The sequence below is a fragment of the Ictalurus furcatus genome, chromosome 9, assembly GCF_023375685.1.
Source record: "Ictalurus furcatus strain D&B chromosome 9, Billie_1.0, whole genome shotgun sequence".
In the NCBI taxonomy this organism is placed as follows: Eukaryota; Metazoa; Chordata; class Actinopteri; order Siluriformes; family Ictaluridae; genus Ictalurus; species Ictalurus furcatus.
In genome coordinates, this window is record NC_071263.1 from 10954131 (window position 1) to 10975712 (window position 21582).

The 21582-nt window shown below is 39.6% G+C and overlaps 3 protein-coding genes across 8 annotated transcripts; 1 reads left to right on the plus strand and 2 right to left on the minus strand.

Moving 5' to 3' along the window:
* Nucleotides 1–438: 438 nt before the first annotated feature.
* On the minus strand, nucleotides 439–5709 carry adprs (ADP-ribosylserine hydrolase). Its single transcript, XM_053633259.1, has 6 exons — nucleotides 5215–5709; nucleotides 2554–2650; nucleotides 2242–2449; nucleotides 1407–1594; nucleotides 1166–1266; nucleotides 439–1001 (listed from the first exon to the last, which is right to left on the minus strand). Exons 1-6 carry the CDS (start codon nucleotides 5396–5398, stop codon nucleotides 625–627), a joined length of 1155 nt encoding a protein of 384 aa, XP_053489234.1. The 5' UTR covers nucleotides 5399–5709; the 3' UTR covers nucleotides 439–624.
* Nucleotides 5710–5744: 35 nt separating this feature from the next.
* On the plus strand, nucleotides 5745–9394 carry haus2 (HAUS augmin like complex subunit 2). Of its 2 annotated transcripts, XM_053633261.1 has the most exons (7): nucleotides 5745–6070; nucleotides 6290–6412; nucleotides 6512–6607; nucleotides 6712–6781; nucleotides 6872–7004; nucleotides 7130–7238; nucleotides 8821–9394. In XM_053633261.1, the coding sequence occupies exons 2-7, from the start codon at nucleotides 6326–6328 to the stop codon at nucleotides 8923–8925; spliced, it is 600 nt and encodes a 199-aa protein (XP_053489236.1). In that variant the 5' UTR covers nucleotides 5745–6070; nucleotides 6290–6325; the 3' UTR covers nucleotides 8926–9394. The 2 variants fall into 2 exon arrangements, with proteins under 2 accessions (XP_053489236.1, XP_053489235.1); XM_053633260.1 differs by having other exon boundaries at nucleotides 5745–6412.
* heatr4 (HEAT repeat containing 4) lies at nucleotides 8977–20493 on the minus strand. Of its 5 annotated transcripts, none has more exons than XM_053633256.1 (17): nucleotides 20374–20493; nucleotides 18893–19657; nucleotides 18071–18258; nucleotides 17661–17819; nucleotides 17313–17516; nucleotides 15012–15155; nucleotides 14545–14721; nucleotides 13874–14043; nucleotides 12086–12190; nucleotides 11862–11980; nucleotides 11570–11750; nucleotides 11359–11428; nucleotides 10803–10992; nucleotides 10489–10561; nucleotides 10213–10360; nucleotides 9317–9364; nucleotides 8977–9097 (listed from the first exon to the last, which is right to left on the minus strand). In XM_053633256.1, exons 2-17 carry the CDS (start codon nucleotides 19642–19644, stop codon nucleotides 9063–9065), a joined length of 2763 nt encoding a protein of 920 aa, XP_053489231.1. In that variant the 5' UTR covers nucleotides 19645–19657; nucleotides 20374–20493; the 3' UTR covers nucleotides 8977–9062. The 5 variants fall into 5 exon arrangements, 3 of the variants coding, with proteins under 3 accessions (XP_053489231.1, XP_053489230.1, XP_053489232.1); XR_008386809.1 differs by having other exon boundaries at nucleotides 9008–9097; nucleotides 9705–10360; XR_008386810.1 differs by lacking the exons at nucleotides 8977–9097; nucleotides 9317–9364 and adding an exon at nucleotides 9409–9545 and having other exon boundaries at nucleotides 9705–10360.
* Nucleotides 20494–21582: the final 1089 nt, after the last annotated feature.

Sequence of the window (21582 nt, forward strand, 5' to 3'; positions counted from 1 at the left end):
GGCTTGTTGTTGTTTGAGATTGTAAACCCTGTGTGTGACTGTGTTGCACTCAGTGTGTGTTAGAGCGGCTCGGGTCACAGTAACTTCATCTCTGTCTGCTGTGAGTTTGAGTCACTTATAACCTGCATTTAGACACAACACGCGCCAGATTCACTTTGGTTTTACCTTAGTGTAATCTCAAACATTTTTGTGGGTGGAGGTTTACAGCATTTCACCTGATTAGTAAGGAGAAGTGAATTTAAGAGAAGTATTTAAGACACCTTGTATTCCAGGTGCACTGGAAATTCACGATTTTTTCAGTTTCCAAGTTTTAAAAGCCCAAAGTGCCAAAGAGACTGGAGTTGTTCATTTAAGCAGATGCTTTATTTGCAGATGTTGGAATACACCAAATATTACAAAACGTTTTTAACCTTTAAATGGGTAGCTCTTTTTATTTTTAAAAAAAATGTTGGCCTCACACCTTTTAACAGACAACGTGCAACTGATTTATTTCTTTGTAAATCGTTTTGCACAACAAAGACAACAGATTCTTACGAGCAAGGGTTGTGTTTTCTCAGCTGTGTATGTATGCTTGTGTATCAAATTCCATGCATATAATGTATGTATGTAGTAATGTGTAATGGATCAGTCAGTATTTTTCAGATGATGATGATGATGATGGCTGTCATGTGGCTGATTGCTGTCACTCGTGGTCACCCTGACTTCGTCTGTCTGTGTGATGTCGTAGAGTTTAAAGAGACGCTCAGCCAGATGCTCAGCTTCCTCTGACCCCTCGCAGCTCTTCAACCAACTCTGGGGAATGGCATTGATGCCGTAGTGGGCACCTGCGATAGCACCTGCCATGCATGCGATGGTGTCTGTGTCACCTCCCAGGGCTAAGCTGTAGGCTATCGTCCTCTCCAGGCCACCATAACGCTCCGGCAGGCCCTCTCGAGGCTCTAAACAGTGCAGCACGCAAAAGATGGCTGTGGGCACAGACTCAAGGGCTGCAATGCCATTCCCTGTGCACAGAAACATTTAGTAGCATCACTAAACATAAACATAAACATACACTACATCAATTACATGCTGAGTTCCATTAGATACAGTAGATATTGCTTTACCAGTGATGCGAATGAGGATGCAAATAGCAAGAAATTAACCTTGCACAAAAAATCCCACTAACCGAGTTCTGATATGACCTCCTCGATGCTCACGTTATTCCTCTCCATGAGCTCCTTGACTATGTGCAAACGTGCACAATATGGAAATTCAGCTAAATTAAGCCTGCAAAACAAACCAGTTAGTGCCTTTTTTAATAGAATCATAACAAACAAAACATCACTCACTAATTCACATAATGTAGATTCTCCATCAAAAATCATTTTTGATAAAAACTCTGCAACACCAATAAAGTGATGACTCACACTTTAGCGTCATTGCGGGCCGTCTCGTCGTTCTCCACTTCCTCCATTTCAGAGATGAGTTTATTGATGAATTTTTGTGGTAATGCCAGATCACCTTGCAGTGACAAATGAACAGCGATGGCCTGTAGCACAGCACCATTATAGCCCAGAGAGCAGGAGTGGGTGAGCATCGCACCAAACCTTGCATACTGCCAGCGACACGAAGAGAGGAAAAAGAGACAGGGTAGGCTTGGCACAGAATCAATTTCAAATCTGGATAATACAATCATTGTAGAACATGAATATAGAAAGCTATAGCTCAGTAATGGCATTTCTGAACAAAATGTTTGTTCGTGCATTAACTCCGGCAAAGGCAACATGGGCATTTGCCTAAGGCAGGAACTTGCCAGGGACGGCAGCTGCATATTGTGCTCCTGAACTCATGCATTAAGTCTGTGCATCAGCCTTTCTGCCCCATTAAACAGCACAGCCTATTGGTTGCTGCCCTATTACCCAAAAGCACGTGCAAGTTCAGAGGTGTCAGGAACACAGCACCGGTTACTGGCTCTCAAATACATACACCAAAGAGGAAAGTACAAACTAGTCCCTCCAGGATTTTGAGATCACAGAAATCCACAATATTCTTGCCACATTACCGCAGATTTGGGCCGAAACACCATGTGTCATTATTGCAACGTGCATTTAGCCAAAGTCCTCTTCGGTTCAGACAGCTCCTTTACATTCTATATGTATTTAATTGTTTATTTCTATATACTGACTTCATAAAAAGTTCAGCGGGGCACCAGGATGGGGCTGCAACTGAGATCACCAAATTAGATTTCGGTCTGGTCCTCACCTTCCTCACGTCAGCAGCATTTCTAAAGGCAAGGGCAAAGGGTGCAGCTCTCATCGCTCCTCCATTGCCAAATGAGCCACGTCCACCAAACTGAGCACGTGCTGGCTGAAAGACATCACTGAGGTGAGGCGATGCAAGCTTTCGCAGAACCTGAATGACTCCTGATCCATAGCCACGGCCTGGAGCGAGGCTGTACTCTTTTGCGAAACTGTATTGAAAGTGAAGCAAAAGCACGTAGAAACACACAGCACACACTGGAAAGTACAGACTTCTGCCTAAAGTTGCATTGATAATATCATTTCTGAAAAGTACCTGCGAGCCATGTCTTGTTCATCAAAGCCCATCCTGGTTAGAAGGGAATGAGCTACGCAGCGCATCATGGCTGTGTCATCACTGTACTGCAGTATGCCTGAGAAGTAGCACATAAATACGTACACACTCTCAGTTTAATTATACCGCTTTCGTTCTGGATGTTCTACTAAACAAACAGGAGTATGATACCAGTATCAGATCACATTTAAATCATTTTCAAATCATCTAATTCACCAGCATGGTGTAAGCTGTGAAAGTCTGTGATGTTTGACTGACATGTTAACATAGGCTACATTAAAGCGTGCATTGCATTAACGCATGCTCCCATCTCACCTGTGGTGTTTGCCTTAACATGGACAGAATCAAATCTGTCACTAAGAGAAGTATCAGTATCAGATCAGTAATAGGTCTTGAAAGATACCCAGATTTCTGATATCTTTAATGTTACAAAACTGATAAAAGTGGGTTGGCGACTTGAGAAATGACTTGAGACTACGATTGCAACCATTCGCTCTAGAAAACCGTAATGCCTACCAAGTCTACTTTTTTGAGAACGGTTACTTCCCCTTAAAGGTGCATTAGAAAACATTAGTCAAGATTAGGTCTCTAACTGTTGAGTAGGAGAAATACAATAACATCAGAATTATTATTTTAGTTTTTACTCCTTGAACCTTTCCTTACTTCCCACATAAACAACACATGCTCCCATAATCTAAGGTGGCCAGAGAGTTCGGTTAGCATTACCAAGTTACCAGCATTATCAAGAACTGTCATGACATCACTTTTAAATGATGATGTAGACTGTTTCTTAAGGGCATTGCCTTACTTAATGTTATTTACACACAGATGATAAAAAGTACCTGTTACTACTAAGTGTTAAAAATGTATCTACTAGATTCGCTACAAAATGAAGCCCTTCAAATAGTTCAACGCTTTATACAAACTGCATTTAACTGCAGAGGAACATTGCTAAATCCGCATCCAAGTTCATCCCCTTCGCCGGTAATACAATTTTCCATTTTGGAAAAGTGCTACCAGTGTTTTGTTTTGATTTTGTTTTACTACGTTTCTTGACAAGTCGTTTGGAATCATTGAGGTTTTTTTTTTTTGGTAGTCCACCATGTTTTCCTTTCTGTAGTGAAGGAGAATTGGGGTGTGGCTATAAAGAGATAAAAAAACAGGAGGCCTGTGTAAACAGAAACAAGCAGTCCGCACTTGACTGGATTTTCCCCAAAAGGATTTACTCAGTCACATAATACACTTGTGCTGAGGCCACCACTTAAACTATTATTTTTGTTATCATGTTCTACATACATCCACCATGCATTTTATTAGGAACACCTGCACATGATGGGGTATGTGAATAAAAGAATTTCACTGTGCTGTAATGTATATGTGACAAATTCATTCATGCAGTAATCCAACCAGCCAATCATGTGGCAGCAGCACAATACATAACATCATGCAGATATGGGTCCAGAGCTTCAATTAATGTTCACATTAAACATTTTTAACACGTAGAATTAACATTAGGTACTTGTATCAGTTAATGTTCACATCAAACATCAGAATGGGGAAAAAGTGTGATCTCTGTGACTTTAACTGCGGCATGGTTGTTGGTGCCAGATGGGCTGGTTTGAGTATTTCAGAAACTGCTGATCTCCTGGGATTCACACACACACACACACACACACACACACACACACACACACACCATTCTCTAGAGTTTACACAGAATGGTGTGAAAAACAACAACAAAACACATCCTCCACCTGGAGAATGGTGAGACTTGTTTGAGCTGACAGGATGTCTATATTAACTCAAATAATCATTCTTTACAACCATGGTGAGCAGGAAATTATCTCAGAACGCACAACACATCAAACCTTGAGGTGGAGGAGCTACAACAACAGAAGACCACATCAGGTTCCACTCCTATCAGACAAGAACAAGTATCTGATGCTATCATGGGCACAGACTCACTCTTTGAGTGATTCCCCCCGCTTTTTCTCTAATATTCAGCTGTCCAGTTTGGATGAATCTGTGCTGATGATAGCTTCAGATTCTTGTTCCTGACTGACGGGAGTGAAACCCGATCTGGTCTTCTAGTCCATCCATCTCAAGTTTCAATGTTTTGTGCATGCTGAAATGCTTTTCTGCTCATTACAGCTGTAAAGAGTGATTCTTTGACTTACTATAGACTTTCTGGCAGCTCGAACCAATCTGGGCAAAACAAAACAAAACAAAAAAGAAAGAAAGAAAAAACATCAGAACATCAATTAAAGAGGAGTGAGAAATACAGAATATCACTGCTGCCATCAATAATAAGAATTTTAAATCCAGGATTATTTAAATTTATCTCTTTTTTTGTGTTATTAAACTAGATTTCGATCAACCTTTTAATCAAGCTGTTTTTATTTGGATTTGTATTCTTATATGGTAATGTTCATTCTCATGGTAATGTAAGTGCTCATGTTCATTCAGTTTTATTACTGCCATATGAGTGTGGAATAAAGTCAAAACCAGTAAATAAATAAATAAATATTCCACCTGAAATAACACGGAGAGGTTCACCAGTAAATGTAGTGGAATAACACTACTGGTTAAACCCACGACTGTTTTGGCCTGACATTACAGGTGTTTTGCTGAACGAGTCCTCACCATCACCCCGTGTTTCATCCTCCAGTCCACTGAGATGCTGAAGAACTCGGTCTAGTGGAACATCTTCTGCTCCTTCAAACTCACCGCCTACACAATCCCCCAGCACTGCAGCGACCAGCGCGCCGCGGAACCGCGACAGCAGCGACACCGGAGCTCCTCCAGCTAACCGTGCTGCTGCCGACATTCTTCAACTAATCACTTTACACACACACACTGCTCTTTTTTATTTTTATTTTTTAAAAATGCGATATACGCTGCAGCCTACATATATAAATAAACCGCTGTTATGTCCTCAGCAACACTTTCGATTCTCTTCCTGTCGCGTATGTGTTGTCACTGTTTGACCTGTTTACTTACCGAACAACATCAAATATACACGGCATTCACAATTATTTTAGTGAGCTTTTGTCACTCGAATGCTTTTTTTTAGTCCTACAAGAATAAAATGTGCCAAAGTAACTTCAACTCGAAGTTATTTGTTTGCTGATGAATATTATAATGGCACAGGGCAAAATAAATAAATAAATAAATAAATAAAAAAGGAGGTCTGTTTACTATATGTTTTACGGGATCTAGAGGAGCAAGGAAATGTCTCCAGAGGTGTGTACTGCGCAGATTCGCTTCACACAGCTCACACAACACATCTCTCATTAATGTAGCCCGTGTAATTAATGTAAAATCACTTTACTGTGGATAAATGATCAACTCTGGGTTTGGAGAACTGCAGAAATGATGCCGGATGTCTCCGAATAGTCCTGAGTGAGATATGTGCTGCGCAGATTGGACATTTTGAACACACCTAAAGAGGCGGGTTTATTCAAAATTCCACTTTGTCTAACAGACGCTTCGGGTCTGAGTAAGTTTATTTTGTTGGTGTTGTTTTAAAGTAATTTAAACTATAAACAGTGGCTGGTGGCACTGAAGACGTGCTCTAGAGGGAGGGAGAAAAGTAAATCTTTACTGTGTTGCGAATAAAGTGGTATTTACCACATAGTGGTATTTAAGTTAGCAAGCTAGCTAGTTTGGCTTGTAGTTTGCTACAGGCATTGGATTATATCAACCTGTCCGCTTCCAGCCTCGGATACTAAAACGCAGGTCAGATTCTTCCTTCATGGATACTTGGGAACTAAATCCTCACTCAGTCTCTCCAGCAGAGAAGGTCCTGGCGAGATGTGTAGCCTCAGGCACAATGTCTCAGGTGAGCAGATGGCATTAATATGTATACTCTGATGTGAACCTTTTTTATTATTATTATTTAGAGATGTTGACACATCTCTTTTTGTTTGTTTGTTTACAGAAAGAGCTTGATGATGTACCACGAGGGCCAGAGATATTTTCCTCTCGTCTGCTTGAAATTGAGCAACTGAATAAAATCAAACAAGAGATTGACCAGGTTGGAAAGCATGACATATTATATCTTGCTTCAGTATATATTATGTGTTCATACTCCTGAAGTTAGTTGTAGCACAAGGTATGTCATAACTGTATGCATTTCAGGTGAGCTTGGACTTGGAGTTGCTAAGACTTGAGAAAAACAGTGCAGATGTTACTCACAGTTATTATCTAAGTAAGTACTGTGCGATACCTTTTTGCGTTCACTCATTCTGTATTAGGGTATTAAAACTCAAGTTTGATTTATTTATTTTTTAAAATACAGGTCAGAGATTTGCATCCGTGCAGCAATTCACGTCTCATCTTCAGGAAATGCTGAGAGAACAGACAAGTTTGCGCCAAAGGCTTATGAAACCTCTTTGCCAGCAGAACCTGCCTATACAGGCTGATCTTCATCGGTAAGAGAGTTTCAGTCAGTGTACTGGGCTTATATGATGTTCTGATGCTGATTTAGAAACGTTTCAGTAAGTGTATTTTACCCCAATGCTACAAACATTGGCTGCAAATATCTGTTTTATCACAGATATGTGGTTACACTCATGGCAATGGTGGTTGAGTTCATAGAGACTTTGGAAATGAAAACGAAGATGGTTCACTCAATTCCAACAACTGATGAATCTATGCGTAATCTGGTAAGTACCATTAATGCTTACACATGATGTAGCACCACTAAAATGTAACCTCTTACGACTTGTTTATTGGCATGTTTATTGGTTGGGCCTTTTCTGTTTTACATGTATACATTGCGAGTACGAATTTTATATTAAATTTCTAGCTATCAGTGTATAGGTTAGGGCAGTGTTTCCCAACAGGGGTGCCATCTGATGAGAGCAGGGGTGACCTCTGATGAGAGTTGAGGTGCCATATAAAAATTTTATATTTCTAAAATAAAACATTTCTAAAATGCTAAAATGTGTATAAAACATTTAATATATATGATAAATGTCTGATGTCTGAAATGACACACATGCATAATAATACTACTACTACTACTACTAATAATAAAAAATTATATGTATAAAAAAAATAATAAGTCCCCCCCCCCCCACTGACAAGTCAGCAACACGTCAATGTAGTGCAAAAGAATATGGACAGATTTCTTAAAAGAAAAGCTCCAGATGCTTCTGGACCATCAACTTCATCTTCATGTAGCTAACGCTGTCAAGCATTAGTGTGTTTGTGTAGGGTGCCACAAATTTTTTAACATTTTCAAAGGGTGCCATGACAGAAAAAAGGTTTGGAAACGCAGGGTTAGGATGCAAGCATAGGTTTTCATGTTGCATAAATAAAATTAAGATGTTGAATAACACAGGTTGTTTTACTGCCTTGGTAGAGTAGAATGTTCATTTTCAGCATGGATTTTTATTTTTATTTAAGTATGATTATTTGCAAGTCAGTCAGTCCCTCCAGGATTTTGCGAGCACAGAAATGAATACGAAATCAAGCAAACTTTTTCAAAGTTGCCACAAATTTGGGTCACGATGCGTCATGTGACATTATCACATTGGACATTCAGCCAAAGCCCTCTTCGATTTACGTGCGTCGAACAGCTAAAAGGTCTCAACAACAAACATCACTGTGACAGATGGAGCTACACAATTTCGTGCGATTGCAATTTCACCAATTCAAGTAGTTTCCCGCAAAAAAATTAAAAAATCTCAGCAAATTGTATCACAAATTTTGAAAAATGTCAAGCATTTTTGGCCACAACAATTGCAAAAATAACTCTCTTTCCTGTTGTACGGACTGACTGCGTTTGCTGAAATTGAACTGAGCTGAAAATTTAACTCCAAATATGTGTTTGTTATTCAGACAAAGAGAATATAAATCAAAAAGGGTAGAAGTTTGACTCTCAAGGAAAAAATGTTTCTTAAAGGTTTTTGGAAAATACATTTTTTAAGGAATTCTACTTGGATCTCTAATAGAGAAACACCAGGGATGTCAGACTTCATACCTAGAAGTCCATAGCACAGCGTTTAGTATTCAGCTTCATTTGACACACCTGATCAGCTTAGTAGAAAGGCTTTATCGGCTAAGTTTGGTGTGTTAGAAGAGGAACACAAACCTTTGTGGACCTCCAGGAAACTCCTAACATACAGTCAAACATCTCACGCTTCAGAAGGCTCTCATCTTAACTGTCTTCAACTGACCATATTGTTACCAGAATTTTATGTATACAGACCCTTTACATCTCTATTTTTATCTCTTAATCAGAATAATGGCATGACTCAGCTCCTGGCTCAAGTCACAGAGGTGGAGAGTCTGACGAGGCAAGTTCTTCAGCGGAGTGGCAAGCCAAAGGACAATATGTCCAGCTGAGAAAATGGTAAACTGCGGCTGTCACAATATAATCACATTAAAACTGTAATTCAGTAATCATTGCTTTATTTACAATCTGTCAGTACTCTTCAGTAGGAGCGGTATGACCACCGTTGGCTCGTGGTTCCTTTTGAGTGTCAAGGGAACTTCTGGTATAAATAGTTACTGAAATCTAAAGACAGGTATTGGAGAAGAACAGAAAAAAACAGTAATATACACAGTCTCTGTAAATATTTTATGTATGAGAGGTTTACTTTTGTTCCTTAATGCATCAATAAATGACACTTCTTATTACAAAGATGGGCTTGTTATGGGCCAAACTATGAATAGGCATGCTTACCACCATAATTAATTACATACATCTCAAAGATCTTGTAAACTGATATAATACCTGACTGTCTGGACCATCTGCTGATCAGTTCTTCGTTGATGAGTGTGTCTGCAATATAAATAAATATACATGCCTAAATCTCTGTCTCTCTCACACATTCATTTACAACACCCCAATCAGCCATAACATTAAAAACCACTCACAGGTGAAGTAAATAACATTGATTATCTTGTTACAGTGGCACCTGTCAAGGGCTGGGATATATTAGGCAGCAAGTGAACAGTCAGTTCTTTTAGTTGATATGTTGGAAGCAGGAAAAATAGGCAAGTGTAAGGATCTGAGTGACTTTGACAAGGGCCAGATTGTGATATCTAAGCAACTGGGTCAGAGCATCTCCAAAATTGCAGGTCTTGTGGGATGTTCGTGATATGCAGTGGTTAGTACCTACCAAAAGTGGTCCAAAGAAGGACAACCAGTGAACCAGCGATAGGGTCATAGGTGCCCAAGGCTCACTGATGTGCTTGGGGAGTGAAGGCTAGCCCCTCTGGTTCTAGAAGAGCTACTGTAGCACAAATTGCTGAAAGAAGTTAATGCTATGAAACGTGTCAGAACACAGCGCATTGCAGCTTGCTGCTTATGGGGCTGTGTAGCTGCAGACCAGTCAGAGTGCCCATGCTGACCCCTGACCACTGCTGAAAGTGCCTACTATGGGCACGTGAACATCAGAACTGGACCATAGAGCAATGGAAGAAGGTCGCCTGGTTTGATGAATCACGTTTTCTTTTACATCATGTGTTTTGGTGGCACAAAGAGGACCTACACAATATTAGCCAGGTGGTTTTAATGTTATGGCTGATCGGTGGATAGACAGACAGATAGAGATACATGCCACACATATGATGGATAGCTATGACAGATAGGAATGGTGAAACAAATAACTTCCAGGGTCTTCCAACCTCTGAATCTTTCCTGAATTAGTGCAGACATGACTGTGGGTTCTGGCTGGCTCTCTTTCCTTAGGATCTTCCTCTGCGCTTGCTGTTTCTGGTCCTCTATTAGCAGCAATTTAGCGGTGATATTACTCTTTGTGCAGAGCTTTTGTACCTACATACCAGCAGAGCAAGAGGAACATGGACTGAGCTCAAAATTATGCATATGCACAAGAAGCCTTCTTGTATAGCAAGAAGGACCTCAAGTGTCAAACCTAACAAACTGATATGCAGTACACTTACCTGCTCTGTTATCATGTGGTCCATGCCCTTGTCTAGGCTGTAGCCATAGTGTTTCTTCAGATCCTCAATGTGCCTTTGTAATAAGAAATGAAATGTTCATATAACCAGTGTTCGTGTTATAACAAACTGATACAAATGAATAAATATAAGAATATACTTGTATCTGTTTTACACTGATGTGCTAGACACTTAGTACGTCTGCTAGGGTTTAGCTTATATTTTAGTTAATATTTTTGTTACATGCTACTTTCCTGACAGAATTCCCTGCAAGTCCTATGCTTCTTTATGTTCTGCAATTTATTTACAGTTCAGACCTATGAACTTGAGCATTGGCTTCCAAGACAAAGCGTTCCTGCAGAAGATTCTGTAGCTCAGGACCTTTCACCCCTAAGATCTTCAGGGCCTCACAGGCAGCAATGCGCACACTGGGCTCCTCCTCATATTGTAGCGCCCACAGTAAAAGCCCCTGGAGCGTAGGTGTCAGCCAACCGATCTTTCCCAGTGCTGCATAAAATATTCAAGAATTATCCTGTGCTCACTGTAGCTAGCTTGTGTGGATATCACACTAGCCTGGCACTACCAGTGAAACCATGGAAACCAGCACAAGCAACCAATGTAGAATGGCTTGAGTACTCGGTAATGTCCAACAGAAATAAGAGTGAAAATCATTTGGGCGCAGTCAGATTGATTTGTGTAAAGCTAATGGTCATTACTAGGTTTATTATCAGCACCATTTTTAAATGGTTGGAAAAAGGTTCTAAGCAATATTTTTCCCCCTATAAGTCTTAGAGGAAAAAAAAACTTTCATAATATGTACTACATATAGACTTCGGTATGAAGTGAGGTCTGTGCTACCTGAATCGAGCTCACCATTTATTGCTGCCACCTTCACATCACACGATGAGTCATTCTGCATTAACTGAAACAGTTGATTTTGGATCTGAGAAAGAAAGAAAAAAGCAACTTTCAAATTGTAAAACATTGCCCTTGCCCAGAACATTCTCTTATTCATCCAGCTTTATTTACTATGTGTCCCTCCATCTTGTTGCTCAGTGGGGAATGATAAGCCTCGTGGCCTCACCATCTCATCTTTGAGCATGAGAGAGGCAGCAGTTGAACAGGCCTGCCTGCGTACAACATCAAATTCATCATTCAGGCAGCACAAGAAACTGGGCAGCAGCTTGGCTGTCATTATCTTCAGCTGACCAATAAGGACCAATGCCTCCACCCGCAAATGCGTTGGACCCTCATGTAGTTTGACACTGCCAAGAGAATAAATTATATTTGAAAACAAATTAAACCAACATCAAGCATGGTGGGAATACAATAATCTGTGGCTATGCAGGTTTTTTTCTGTCCCGAGAGTCTGATACCTCAGCTCGTTGTGTATGTCACTGCCCAAGCCCAGTTTGCCTAGAGTCTGTGCTGCTGCCTGACGCACCAAACCACTCCAGTCATTCCACATCAGGTACAGCAACTTGTTGGTCAGATCCTTTAGAAGACCAATAATCACAAATCATTTTTAAATCTTTGTTTACTGCACAGTATTTGTGAAGCATTCAAGTTAAGCACATGTTTGGTGTGAGTTAGATAGTACTTTGTTGATTGGGCATTTGAGCTCGGAGATTGTTTTGCAGGCCAGAACTCGGTTTGTCCAGTCAGCACAGTTCAATTCCTCTCCCAGCAATGAGCGCACTAGAATCTGAAGAGAAGCAGTTTATGTCCTTTTGGTTAGAATTTCATGTAAAAAAAAACAAAAGTGACACCCAAAAAGTATGTTTCAATTTGGAAACATCTAGACAGAACAAGATTGAGATTAAAAAATGAAAATGGACAAAAACCCTGTTTTAAGTCAAATCAAGTGAGTTTTTGTCATTCCTCTATATAGCTAGTTATTTATTGGAACAAAATGGCATTTCTTCAGGACAATGGTGCAACACAGAACAGTATGCAGGGCTTCAATGCAGTAGAATACATTCATAAAATAAAAGGTGCAGGTCAGTGCATATATAAAAAAAAATAAATACACACCCCTTTTAAAAAATTGCAGGACCGATTAAACCAAGAAAAATCATATCAGATCTCTTTTCCAACTTTAATTTTATATAGCAACCGACAAAATTCATGTGAGAAACGTTTTAGGAAGAAAAAGAGGAAAAAGACTTCTAATAATCAGTTTGCACACCTTTTTATAATGGGGCATGTGACTATGCTCAGAATTAACCAGTTATATTCAACTTGTGTTAATTATCATACACCTGTCATTAATTAAGTGACTCTGATGAATAAAGACAAGCTGTTTCTGTAGGATTTTCTTGACATCATCATGGGGTAGCCATAGCTAGACTGAAGCCCATTCTCACAAACATAAAATAAATAAAAATCCAAGCCTCCCTAAATCACCCCAAACCACATTTCAAAATGTGTTATGATCTGATGACACCAAGATAGAACTTTTTGGCATAATTTATTTTAAGATATTTTTATTGCAAAAATAAGACAGCTCATCACCCAAAGAACACCATAACCACAGTGAAGCATGGTTGTGGCAGAATCATGCTATCATGCTCATACTCCTCAGCTGAGGCACTAATCAAGATGGAGGTTACTTCAAATACCTATCAATTTTGGCACAAAACGTGCAGGCCTGTGTTAGGCATCTGAAGATGAAGAAACATTTCCCCTTCCAGCATGATAATAACCCAAAGCACCAATTTAAGTTAACAAAGGAACGGCTTATTTAGAGCCCAGAATTTTTTTTTGCAAGTAACAGTGGAATAAAATGGCCAAATCAAGATGTGCCGACAGTGACTCAGTGTTTAGTACGATTGCCTCGCACTTCCCGGGTTGGGGGTTCGATTCCCGCCTTTGCCCTTCGAGCCTGGAGTTTGCATGCTCTCCCTGTGCTTCGGGGGTTTCCTTCAGGTATTCCAGTTTCCTCCCACAGTCCAAAGACTTGCACTGTATGCTGATTAGCATTCCCTGACTTCCCTGGGATAGGCCCCAGGCTCCCTGCGACCCTGTGTAGGATATGCGGTACAGAAGATGAATGGATGGAGAATGTGCTGAATCGGTAGACTCTTACACAAAAAGATTGAGTGCTGTATTACAAGTGAAAGGTGCTTTAACAAAGTATTAGTTATGGGGTGTGCATGCTTGTGCAACCAAGTTATTGTAGTTCTTCTGTTTTTCTTTTCTTAAAATGTTTCCATTTGTTTTTCCCTTGAATTTTGTTGATTGCTATATCACATTAAAGGTGGAAAAAGATCTGACATTATTTATCTTGGTTTCATTTTTTACCTCCCAAAAACCTGCAATTTTAACAGTGGTGTGTAGAATTTTTATATCCAGTGTACACCTGAAAAGACCACATAAACTCACTCACAGTCTTGCTACTAATGCTGGCTAGTAGGGTTGTAGCCTGTTCTTGGTCTGATGGAGCCTTGCTGAGAAAGAGCTGGGAGAGTAATCTTTCTATGACAGTTTGACTGGCCTCCCCTTCTATCGCTAAACACTGAGCTGCAACCCAGCCATCTACCCCTGTTCCTGAGGAATCTGTGAAACCAGACAAATGGACCCAGTCAGAAAGGCACACATGGAAATATAATGTCAGGTTCACTCAGTTATATGTGAACATGTAGTAACATGTCAATTTAGTTGTGTATAATAAAATGTTTTATTTTATAAAAGTTTTGTGTTTTTAATAAAGTTTTTTGTAATAATTTCATCCTCAAACACTTAATTACATGTACAGTACTATTCAGTACTGTGCCATGGTTATTTAGGGGTGTCTGGTTGATATGACAAAAAAAAAATCACAATACTTGAAGGCATTTTTATGATGCATGATATGTATCTTGATATACAAGTTTGTTAACAAACTAACAGCAAAACAGTGAGTTCAATTATCCTTTTACTTTTAAATAAATTATTTAACACTGAAAAGGGGGATTTAAAAAAAAAAAATCAGCTTCTCAGAATAACTCACAAAATTGTCTTATGACATAATTTGTCACAATCATTGTTAGTCTAGTCATATTGCCCAGCTCTACATACCACGTTGTAATGCTTTTCGCAGTATATCCCGTGCATGGGCATTGGGTGTACCGATGGCATACTGGCACACTGCGGCTGCCAGCTGAACTCTCTTCACTGGGTCATCGAGGGCAATGAGAAGCAGGGGCTGCAGTTCTGGAGGCACTGCCTCTACCTCATGGCTCTGACCATACTGAGCTAACAGAAGAACAAAGAATGATGCTACAGTATGTGTGATTTGGTGTACAGAGAAACTGAACAGTTGAATTCATCCAAATATATTATATATTAGGTCTAAGACATTTCTGTTATATTTACAAGACATAGTATACACACACATTTATATACATACATTTCTTAAATAGCACTTTTCTAATAAACCTTGACCAATGATTATAGAGGCAAAGTATTTTTAAAGGTATTTGGAAAGAGGTGATTAAATATCCTCTGTTGAGTCAACCAGCCATGGTCACATTTATTACCCAGACCTGTTTCATCTGGATCTGGACCCACTTCTGGTCTATTAACTGCTCCTGATGCACAAGTAGCAATAGCTGCCACTCGCACTTGGCAGTGCAGGTCAGTGAGATCCTTCTTCAAACCCTCAATTGTGACACTCTGCCAGCTAGTTTCTGGAAGGACAGTATGTAAATTTCACTTCAGAAATGTTGTGGTGGATCAGGAGTCTATCCCAGGCACAATAAGCGCAAGGCGGAAATCATCATACGTACACGTTCATTTACACTTAGAGGTAATTTACTTCCCACCTACCTTCTCTACCTACTGGCGTGTTTTTTGGGAGGTGAAAGGACAGCTGTGAAGCAGCAATGTTAGAGCTGGGCAATATGATGATATAATATCAATATCATGATAAATTATGTCACAAAACACTTTTCCGAGATATCATGGATATTGTGATATGTTTTCATATATTTTATCATAATTACTAATTGATTGATAGCAGCTGATTGGATGTTAAAATGTAAAATTTTATTAATTTTTTTAATTTTCAGTGGTTTTAAAATTTTTTTATATATATACAGTACATAAAAATGTGTAGATATTAAATAATCATTAACTGTACATACATACTGTGATACACATTGTGTATTGTAGAAATGTCTGAGAAATGTGATGATATTTTTTTTGTCATATCGCCCACCTCTACACTGTGCCTCCACGTCGCCCAAAACGGTACAGTGAGGGAAAAAAGTATTTGATCCCCTGCTGATTTTGTACGTTTGCCCACTGACAAAGAAATTATCATTCTATAATTTTAATGGTAGATTTATTTGAACAGTGAGAGACAGAATAACAACAAAAAAAATCCAGAAAAATGCATGTCAAAAATGTTATAAATTGATTTGCATTTTAATGAGGGAAATATGTATTTGACCCCTGTGCAAAACATGACTTAGTACTTGGTGGCAAAACCCTTGTTGGCAATCACAGAGGTCAGACGTTTCTTGTAGTTGGCCACCAGGTTTGCACACATCGCAGGAGGGATTTTGTCCCACTCCTCTTTGCAGATCTTCTCCAAGTCATTAAGGTTTTGAGGCTGACTTTTGGCAACTCGAACCTTCAGCTCCCTCCACAGATTTTCTATGGGATTAAGGTCTGATGACTGGCTAGGCCACTCCAGGACCTTAATGTGCTTCTTCTTGAGCCACTCCTTTGTTGCCTTGGCCGTGTGTTTTGAGTCATTGTCATGCTGGAATACCCATCTACGACCCATTTTCAATGCCCTGGCTGAGGGAAGGAGGTTCTCACCCAAAATTTGACAGTACATGGCCCCGTCCATCGTCCCTTTGATGCGGTGAAGTTGTCCTGTCCCCTTAGCAGAAAAACACCCCCAAAGCATAATGTTTCCACCTCCATGTTTGACGGTGGGGATGGTGTTCTTGGGGTCATAGGCAGCATTCCTCCTCCTCCAAACACGGTGAGTTGACCTTGCGGGCGCTGCAGGATTTCAGTCCTTCACGGCGTAGTGTGTTACCAATTGTTTTCTTCGTGACTATGGTCCCAGCTGCCTTGAGATCATTGACAAGATTCTCCCGTGTAGTTCTGGGCTGATTCCTCACTGTTCTCATGATCACTGCAACTCCACGAGGTGAGATCTTGCATGGAGCCCCAGGCCGAGGGAGATTGACAGTTCTTTTGTGTTTCTTCCATTTGCGAATAATCGCACCAACTGTTGTCACCTTCTCACCAAGCTGCTTGGCAATGGTCTTGTAGCCCATTCCAGACTTGTGTAGGTCTACAATCTTGTCCCTGACATCCTTGGAGAGCTCTTTGGTCTTGGCCATGGTGGAGAGTTTGGAATCTGACTGATTGATTGCTTCTGTGGACAGGTGTCTTTTATACAGGTAACAAGCTGAGATTAGGAGCACTCCCTTTAAGAGTGTGCTCCTAATCTCAGCTTGCTACCTGTTTTAAAGACGCCTGGGAGCCAGAAATCTTTCTGATTGAGAGGGGGTCAAATACTTATTTCCCTTATTAAAATGCAAATCAATTTATAACATTTTTGACATGCGTTTTTCTGGATTTTCTTGTTGTTATTCTGTCTCTCACTGTTCAAATAAATCTACCATTAAAATTATAGACTGATCATTTCTTTGTCAGTGGTCAAACGTACAAAATCAGCAGGGGATCAAATACTTTTTTCCCTCACTGTATATGCATTAATCAAATTTTAATGTTAACCGTTCTGAGCCTTTATAGTAAGGGTTGATTGAATGAAAAGTGCTGATTTGCTGAACACCATAATGCAAGCAAGTACAGGAACTCACTGATTTTCCAGGCATTCCTCCACCCCTCCACTGCATAGCGGAGAGAAGAAAGCCCTGGCATGGGGTTGTAATGAATTGGCTGTTTGTGCAATTTTGTGTCTTGTCTGTTGTAATCAGGAGGTCTGAGCCCCAGCTCTGTAGCATAGTCAGCTTTGGTGGGCAAACCCACCCATCGCCGTACTCCTTTCTCCAGTCTACCCATTTCTGTTGAAGGAAAAAAAAAGCAGGTAAGCATACTAACATATATAAGGCATACTAACATATGCTACATCCATGATAATATACTTGTAGCTTTTCATGCAAATGTTCACAAAAGTGTACTGTGGATGCACACACAAAAATACCAACCTTCAGTCCGACTTAGCAAGCCAGCTGATGGCAAATTTGTCCACCTTTCTGGGCCACATGGAAACATGTCCTGGAGGTTCTTTTGGTACTCTGAGTTGTTGTCCATGACGATGCGGTCTTGATTCTTTCTGCCTGGTTGATGCACTTGTTTGGCCATCCCTAAATGTCAATTAAACACTCAGTCTTTCTATGCGACTTGCACCCTGACTTTTACCGAGATCCTAGATTCAAGTTTTATGAACTGTAAAGGTTTTTCTATACCACTGCTCTGTTGTCCTGCAGACCATCAGCACAGCACAGCACAGTAACGTATTCAGTGTCACTAACAGAGTTGAATTTGAGAGTTTTTCTGGACCTATAATTCACAGACTTGTAGTTATATTTATTAGGAAGCCAGGTCTATCTAATACCTGTGTAGAGTTCCAGTTCAAAGTTGTTGTCAGTGTGATACACATATTTTCCAGCATGTGGGTTCAGGCTGTCCTGTAGGCGAGGCAGCTTTGGGGTCTCAATATGATTTATGGCCACGTCATTCGCCGTCCTATTGATCCCACTTTGTTCATCTGTGCAAACTGGTGAGACACTGTAACCTTGTATCCTGTGAGAAGAGTTAAATGATTTTTTTTGTATTTCACACAAATATACACTACATGACCAAAAGTATGTGGACACCCAAGCATTGCACATCCCATTCCAAACCATGGGCATAAATATTGAGTTGTGTCCCCTTTGCTACTATAGCAGCCTCCACTCTTCTGGGAAGGCTTTCCATTAAATTTTGGAGCATGGCTGTGTGGATTTATGCTCCTTTAGCCACAACAGTGCAAGAGGGTGGATACTGATGCCTAATGAGAAAGCCTGGTAAGGTGTCCACACATTTTTGGCCAAATCATGTACATGTTGCAGATTGGTTAATAAAGACTGATAGTGTTAATACTTAATAATGCAAAACAGCTTCTCATTCAAATATTACATTTTAGATAAAAAGCATAATGTGTTATTCATTAATAATTGTAAATTATTTTATTGTTGGCAAACGATCAATTGGGGTAGTATAAGAGAAATAATACGGGTCAGGATGTGCTGTTATAGTAAATAATCCACTTCAGGGTTGTAAAGCTTCACACTATGCCATAATCACACCAGCTCATCATGGATTATCTTCCTATAACACCATGTGTCAAAGTGTTTCTTTTTCCTTGTATAAAAGAAGAACAACAATGTTGACTTGCCTGTAATAAACTGGTAGCGGTGTCTCGGGTTTGCTGCTCTGCAGTGCTCTGGGCTCTGTGCTGGTTTTGGGCACACTGTAGAAGCCACCTTCCTCCTTAACCTTGGACACATCTGTTACGAGATCGGTAGCACTGACTGACCTATACTGATCTTTCAGTAGTGATTGCTGTCTTGCTTTATAATTATAATCTCTAGGAATCTGCTGACTGACAATCCACTGAGCAGTATTCTTTGTCACCATCTTCAGCACAGACTCGTCTCCCTTGCTTGTCCTGCTCGGCTCTTCCTCCTCTAATATGGCAGGGAACTGATAGGGAATTACACTGTACACATTTAAGACTCCTCTCAAACCTATCCTTTTACCTGAGTCCAATGATCCATCTCTTTGGCCAGGCACCGTCATAAAAGTCTCATTAGTGGTCAGTGAATGGTGATGTACAGGTTGCAACAGTGACAAAGCTGGTAAAGGCGGAGTCACAGAGCCTCGGAGTCGAGCGTGGTTTGGCAAAGCTTTTGTTCCTCCTTGCTTTCTGCTCTTAGATCTGGTGCTTGGTGCCAATGGGCCGGATGCACAGAAAAGCCAGCTGAAATTAGCTTTGCTGTATGGGATGTTATCCGGTCCCATCTCCCACATGACATCTTCAGAGAAAGTTAAACCTTTCGAGGCGTTAGTAAGGAGCCGCCTGTAAAGCCACTCCTTTCTGCGAGAGAGACACTGATCCATGCCTTTTAAGTGCTCCTGTAAATCCATGGGGACTTAAAGGCTAGATACCAGGCGATAATCAAGAGTTACTGACTTGAAAATGTATAGTTAATACATAAGCTAGCTGACATTTCTTCTTAATGCTTACATATCTATATTCCCCTTATTCCCCTTAACCCAACTTCTTCTAACATTACACATTATTCATCATTCCCTGACTTAGATTGGCTGTGTTATATATTTATAGTTTTGACTCCTCTCCTCCTGCACTTGTCTCAGTTAGGGCACCTGTTGTGTATGTACATTAGATCAGTAATACAAAACATATTCATTTCCCTGTTTCAAAGGATGTACTGTGTCATGTATCTTTGCCAGAAAAGAATCAGAAGATATTTTTATGTTATTTTTTAAATAAAATAAAATAAATAAAAAAACAGACAAAGAACACATAATCAAGGTATGGCCATCCAAGTGATAATAATACATAGAAATATCAAGCACTTGTTTTAATCACGTTTTTATATCATGCAAATGTTGAGAACTGAATATTATAACACCTAAAGTTGTGGAGGAAAAAAGTAAATTAGCTCCACATTTGCCAAATAAAACTCCTGCAAGTCATTATTTCACACCAGTTGTTAACTTATTCAGGAAGTAAGGACTAAGGAGACGTTTCAGTCAGGATGCTGTACTATGTGTGAATCTAAGACGATGCTTCAAACTACTTTTAAATACAAAAAGGTCGCAGCACCATTATCATATGAAATAATTACTCACTAGTTCAGATGGTTAACTTCACGACGTCGCTGGATCATTAAAATGTTTTTCGCGGTTAAAGTCGGCTAATGCTAAAGCAGGCTCGTTCAACGATTTATACTTGTCCACGACAGAAGTTTCCATGGCGACAAAACGCACGTCGTTCCACGCCTATTTACGGTTACAAACCACACAAGGTTTATTTTGCGTACTTATTTTGCATTTCTAAGTCTTAGAAATGCTATAAAGCAAAGATGCCTTCAAAAATAATGAAATTAAACATTTGTACATGAAAAAATCCACTGTCTAATTCAGTCTATTTGAGCTGCCAAAAATGAGCCCTATACATATTTTAGGCAGATATTTCCGTGTTTTAATTACTGATGATATAATAGTGAATCTAATCATTTTTAGTGCCAGTAAATAAACTTTGCCACTGCACACCATTAAAGAAAACCCTCACCCTGAAACACATGAAATATATTTACATTGGCATATTTGCAATGTGCTAAGTGGTTCTGGTGCTGCACTGATGGTTGATGGTGTATTTTTTTATTCCCATGAGAAGTTGATCCGTCTTCTGCACTGATTTCACAGGGAGACTTTGCAAGCACACCATTTTCAATGCCATCTTCATGAGAAATGGGTAGAAACTGTTCATTCTGACCTATTAATTACCATGGTGTAAGTTCGAAAGTCCTGCTTTCACATTAACCCACAACTGCTCTTTTCCAGTATGTTGCTTCCCAATGACTGCAGTGTATGCACAAAATAATTGACAGTCAGGCATGCAAGAACACCAAGTGCTACTGGTCAGCACATTCAGTCTTAATGTGATTTCTGAGCTCCTGATTAAAGAGCCTGGGACAGTCACAGAAAGTAGACTTTTTCAGTTTTTTTTCTTAGAGTATCAGTTTTATTGGTTGAAATGTAAAGAAAGTCTAACAAGTGTTTTTTAAAAAAAACCCTTACAATGCAGTTTTTGAAATATTGCTTTGAACCTTTGAAAATCAGTTGTCAGTGATATTTTTTAATCATCACTCATATGAAAATGTTATTCCTTTTTTCATTTGCATATTACATATTTCATATTCATATTAAAATTGGGTATGAAATATACCAAAACAGGGTATTACATATATATGTAAATATTTAAGGAAATATATATATATATACATAAATAATTTCAGGGTATTACATCTTTGTATCTTGGACATATATTGCACTAAA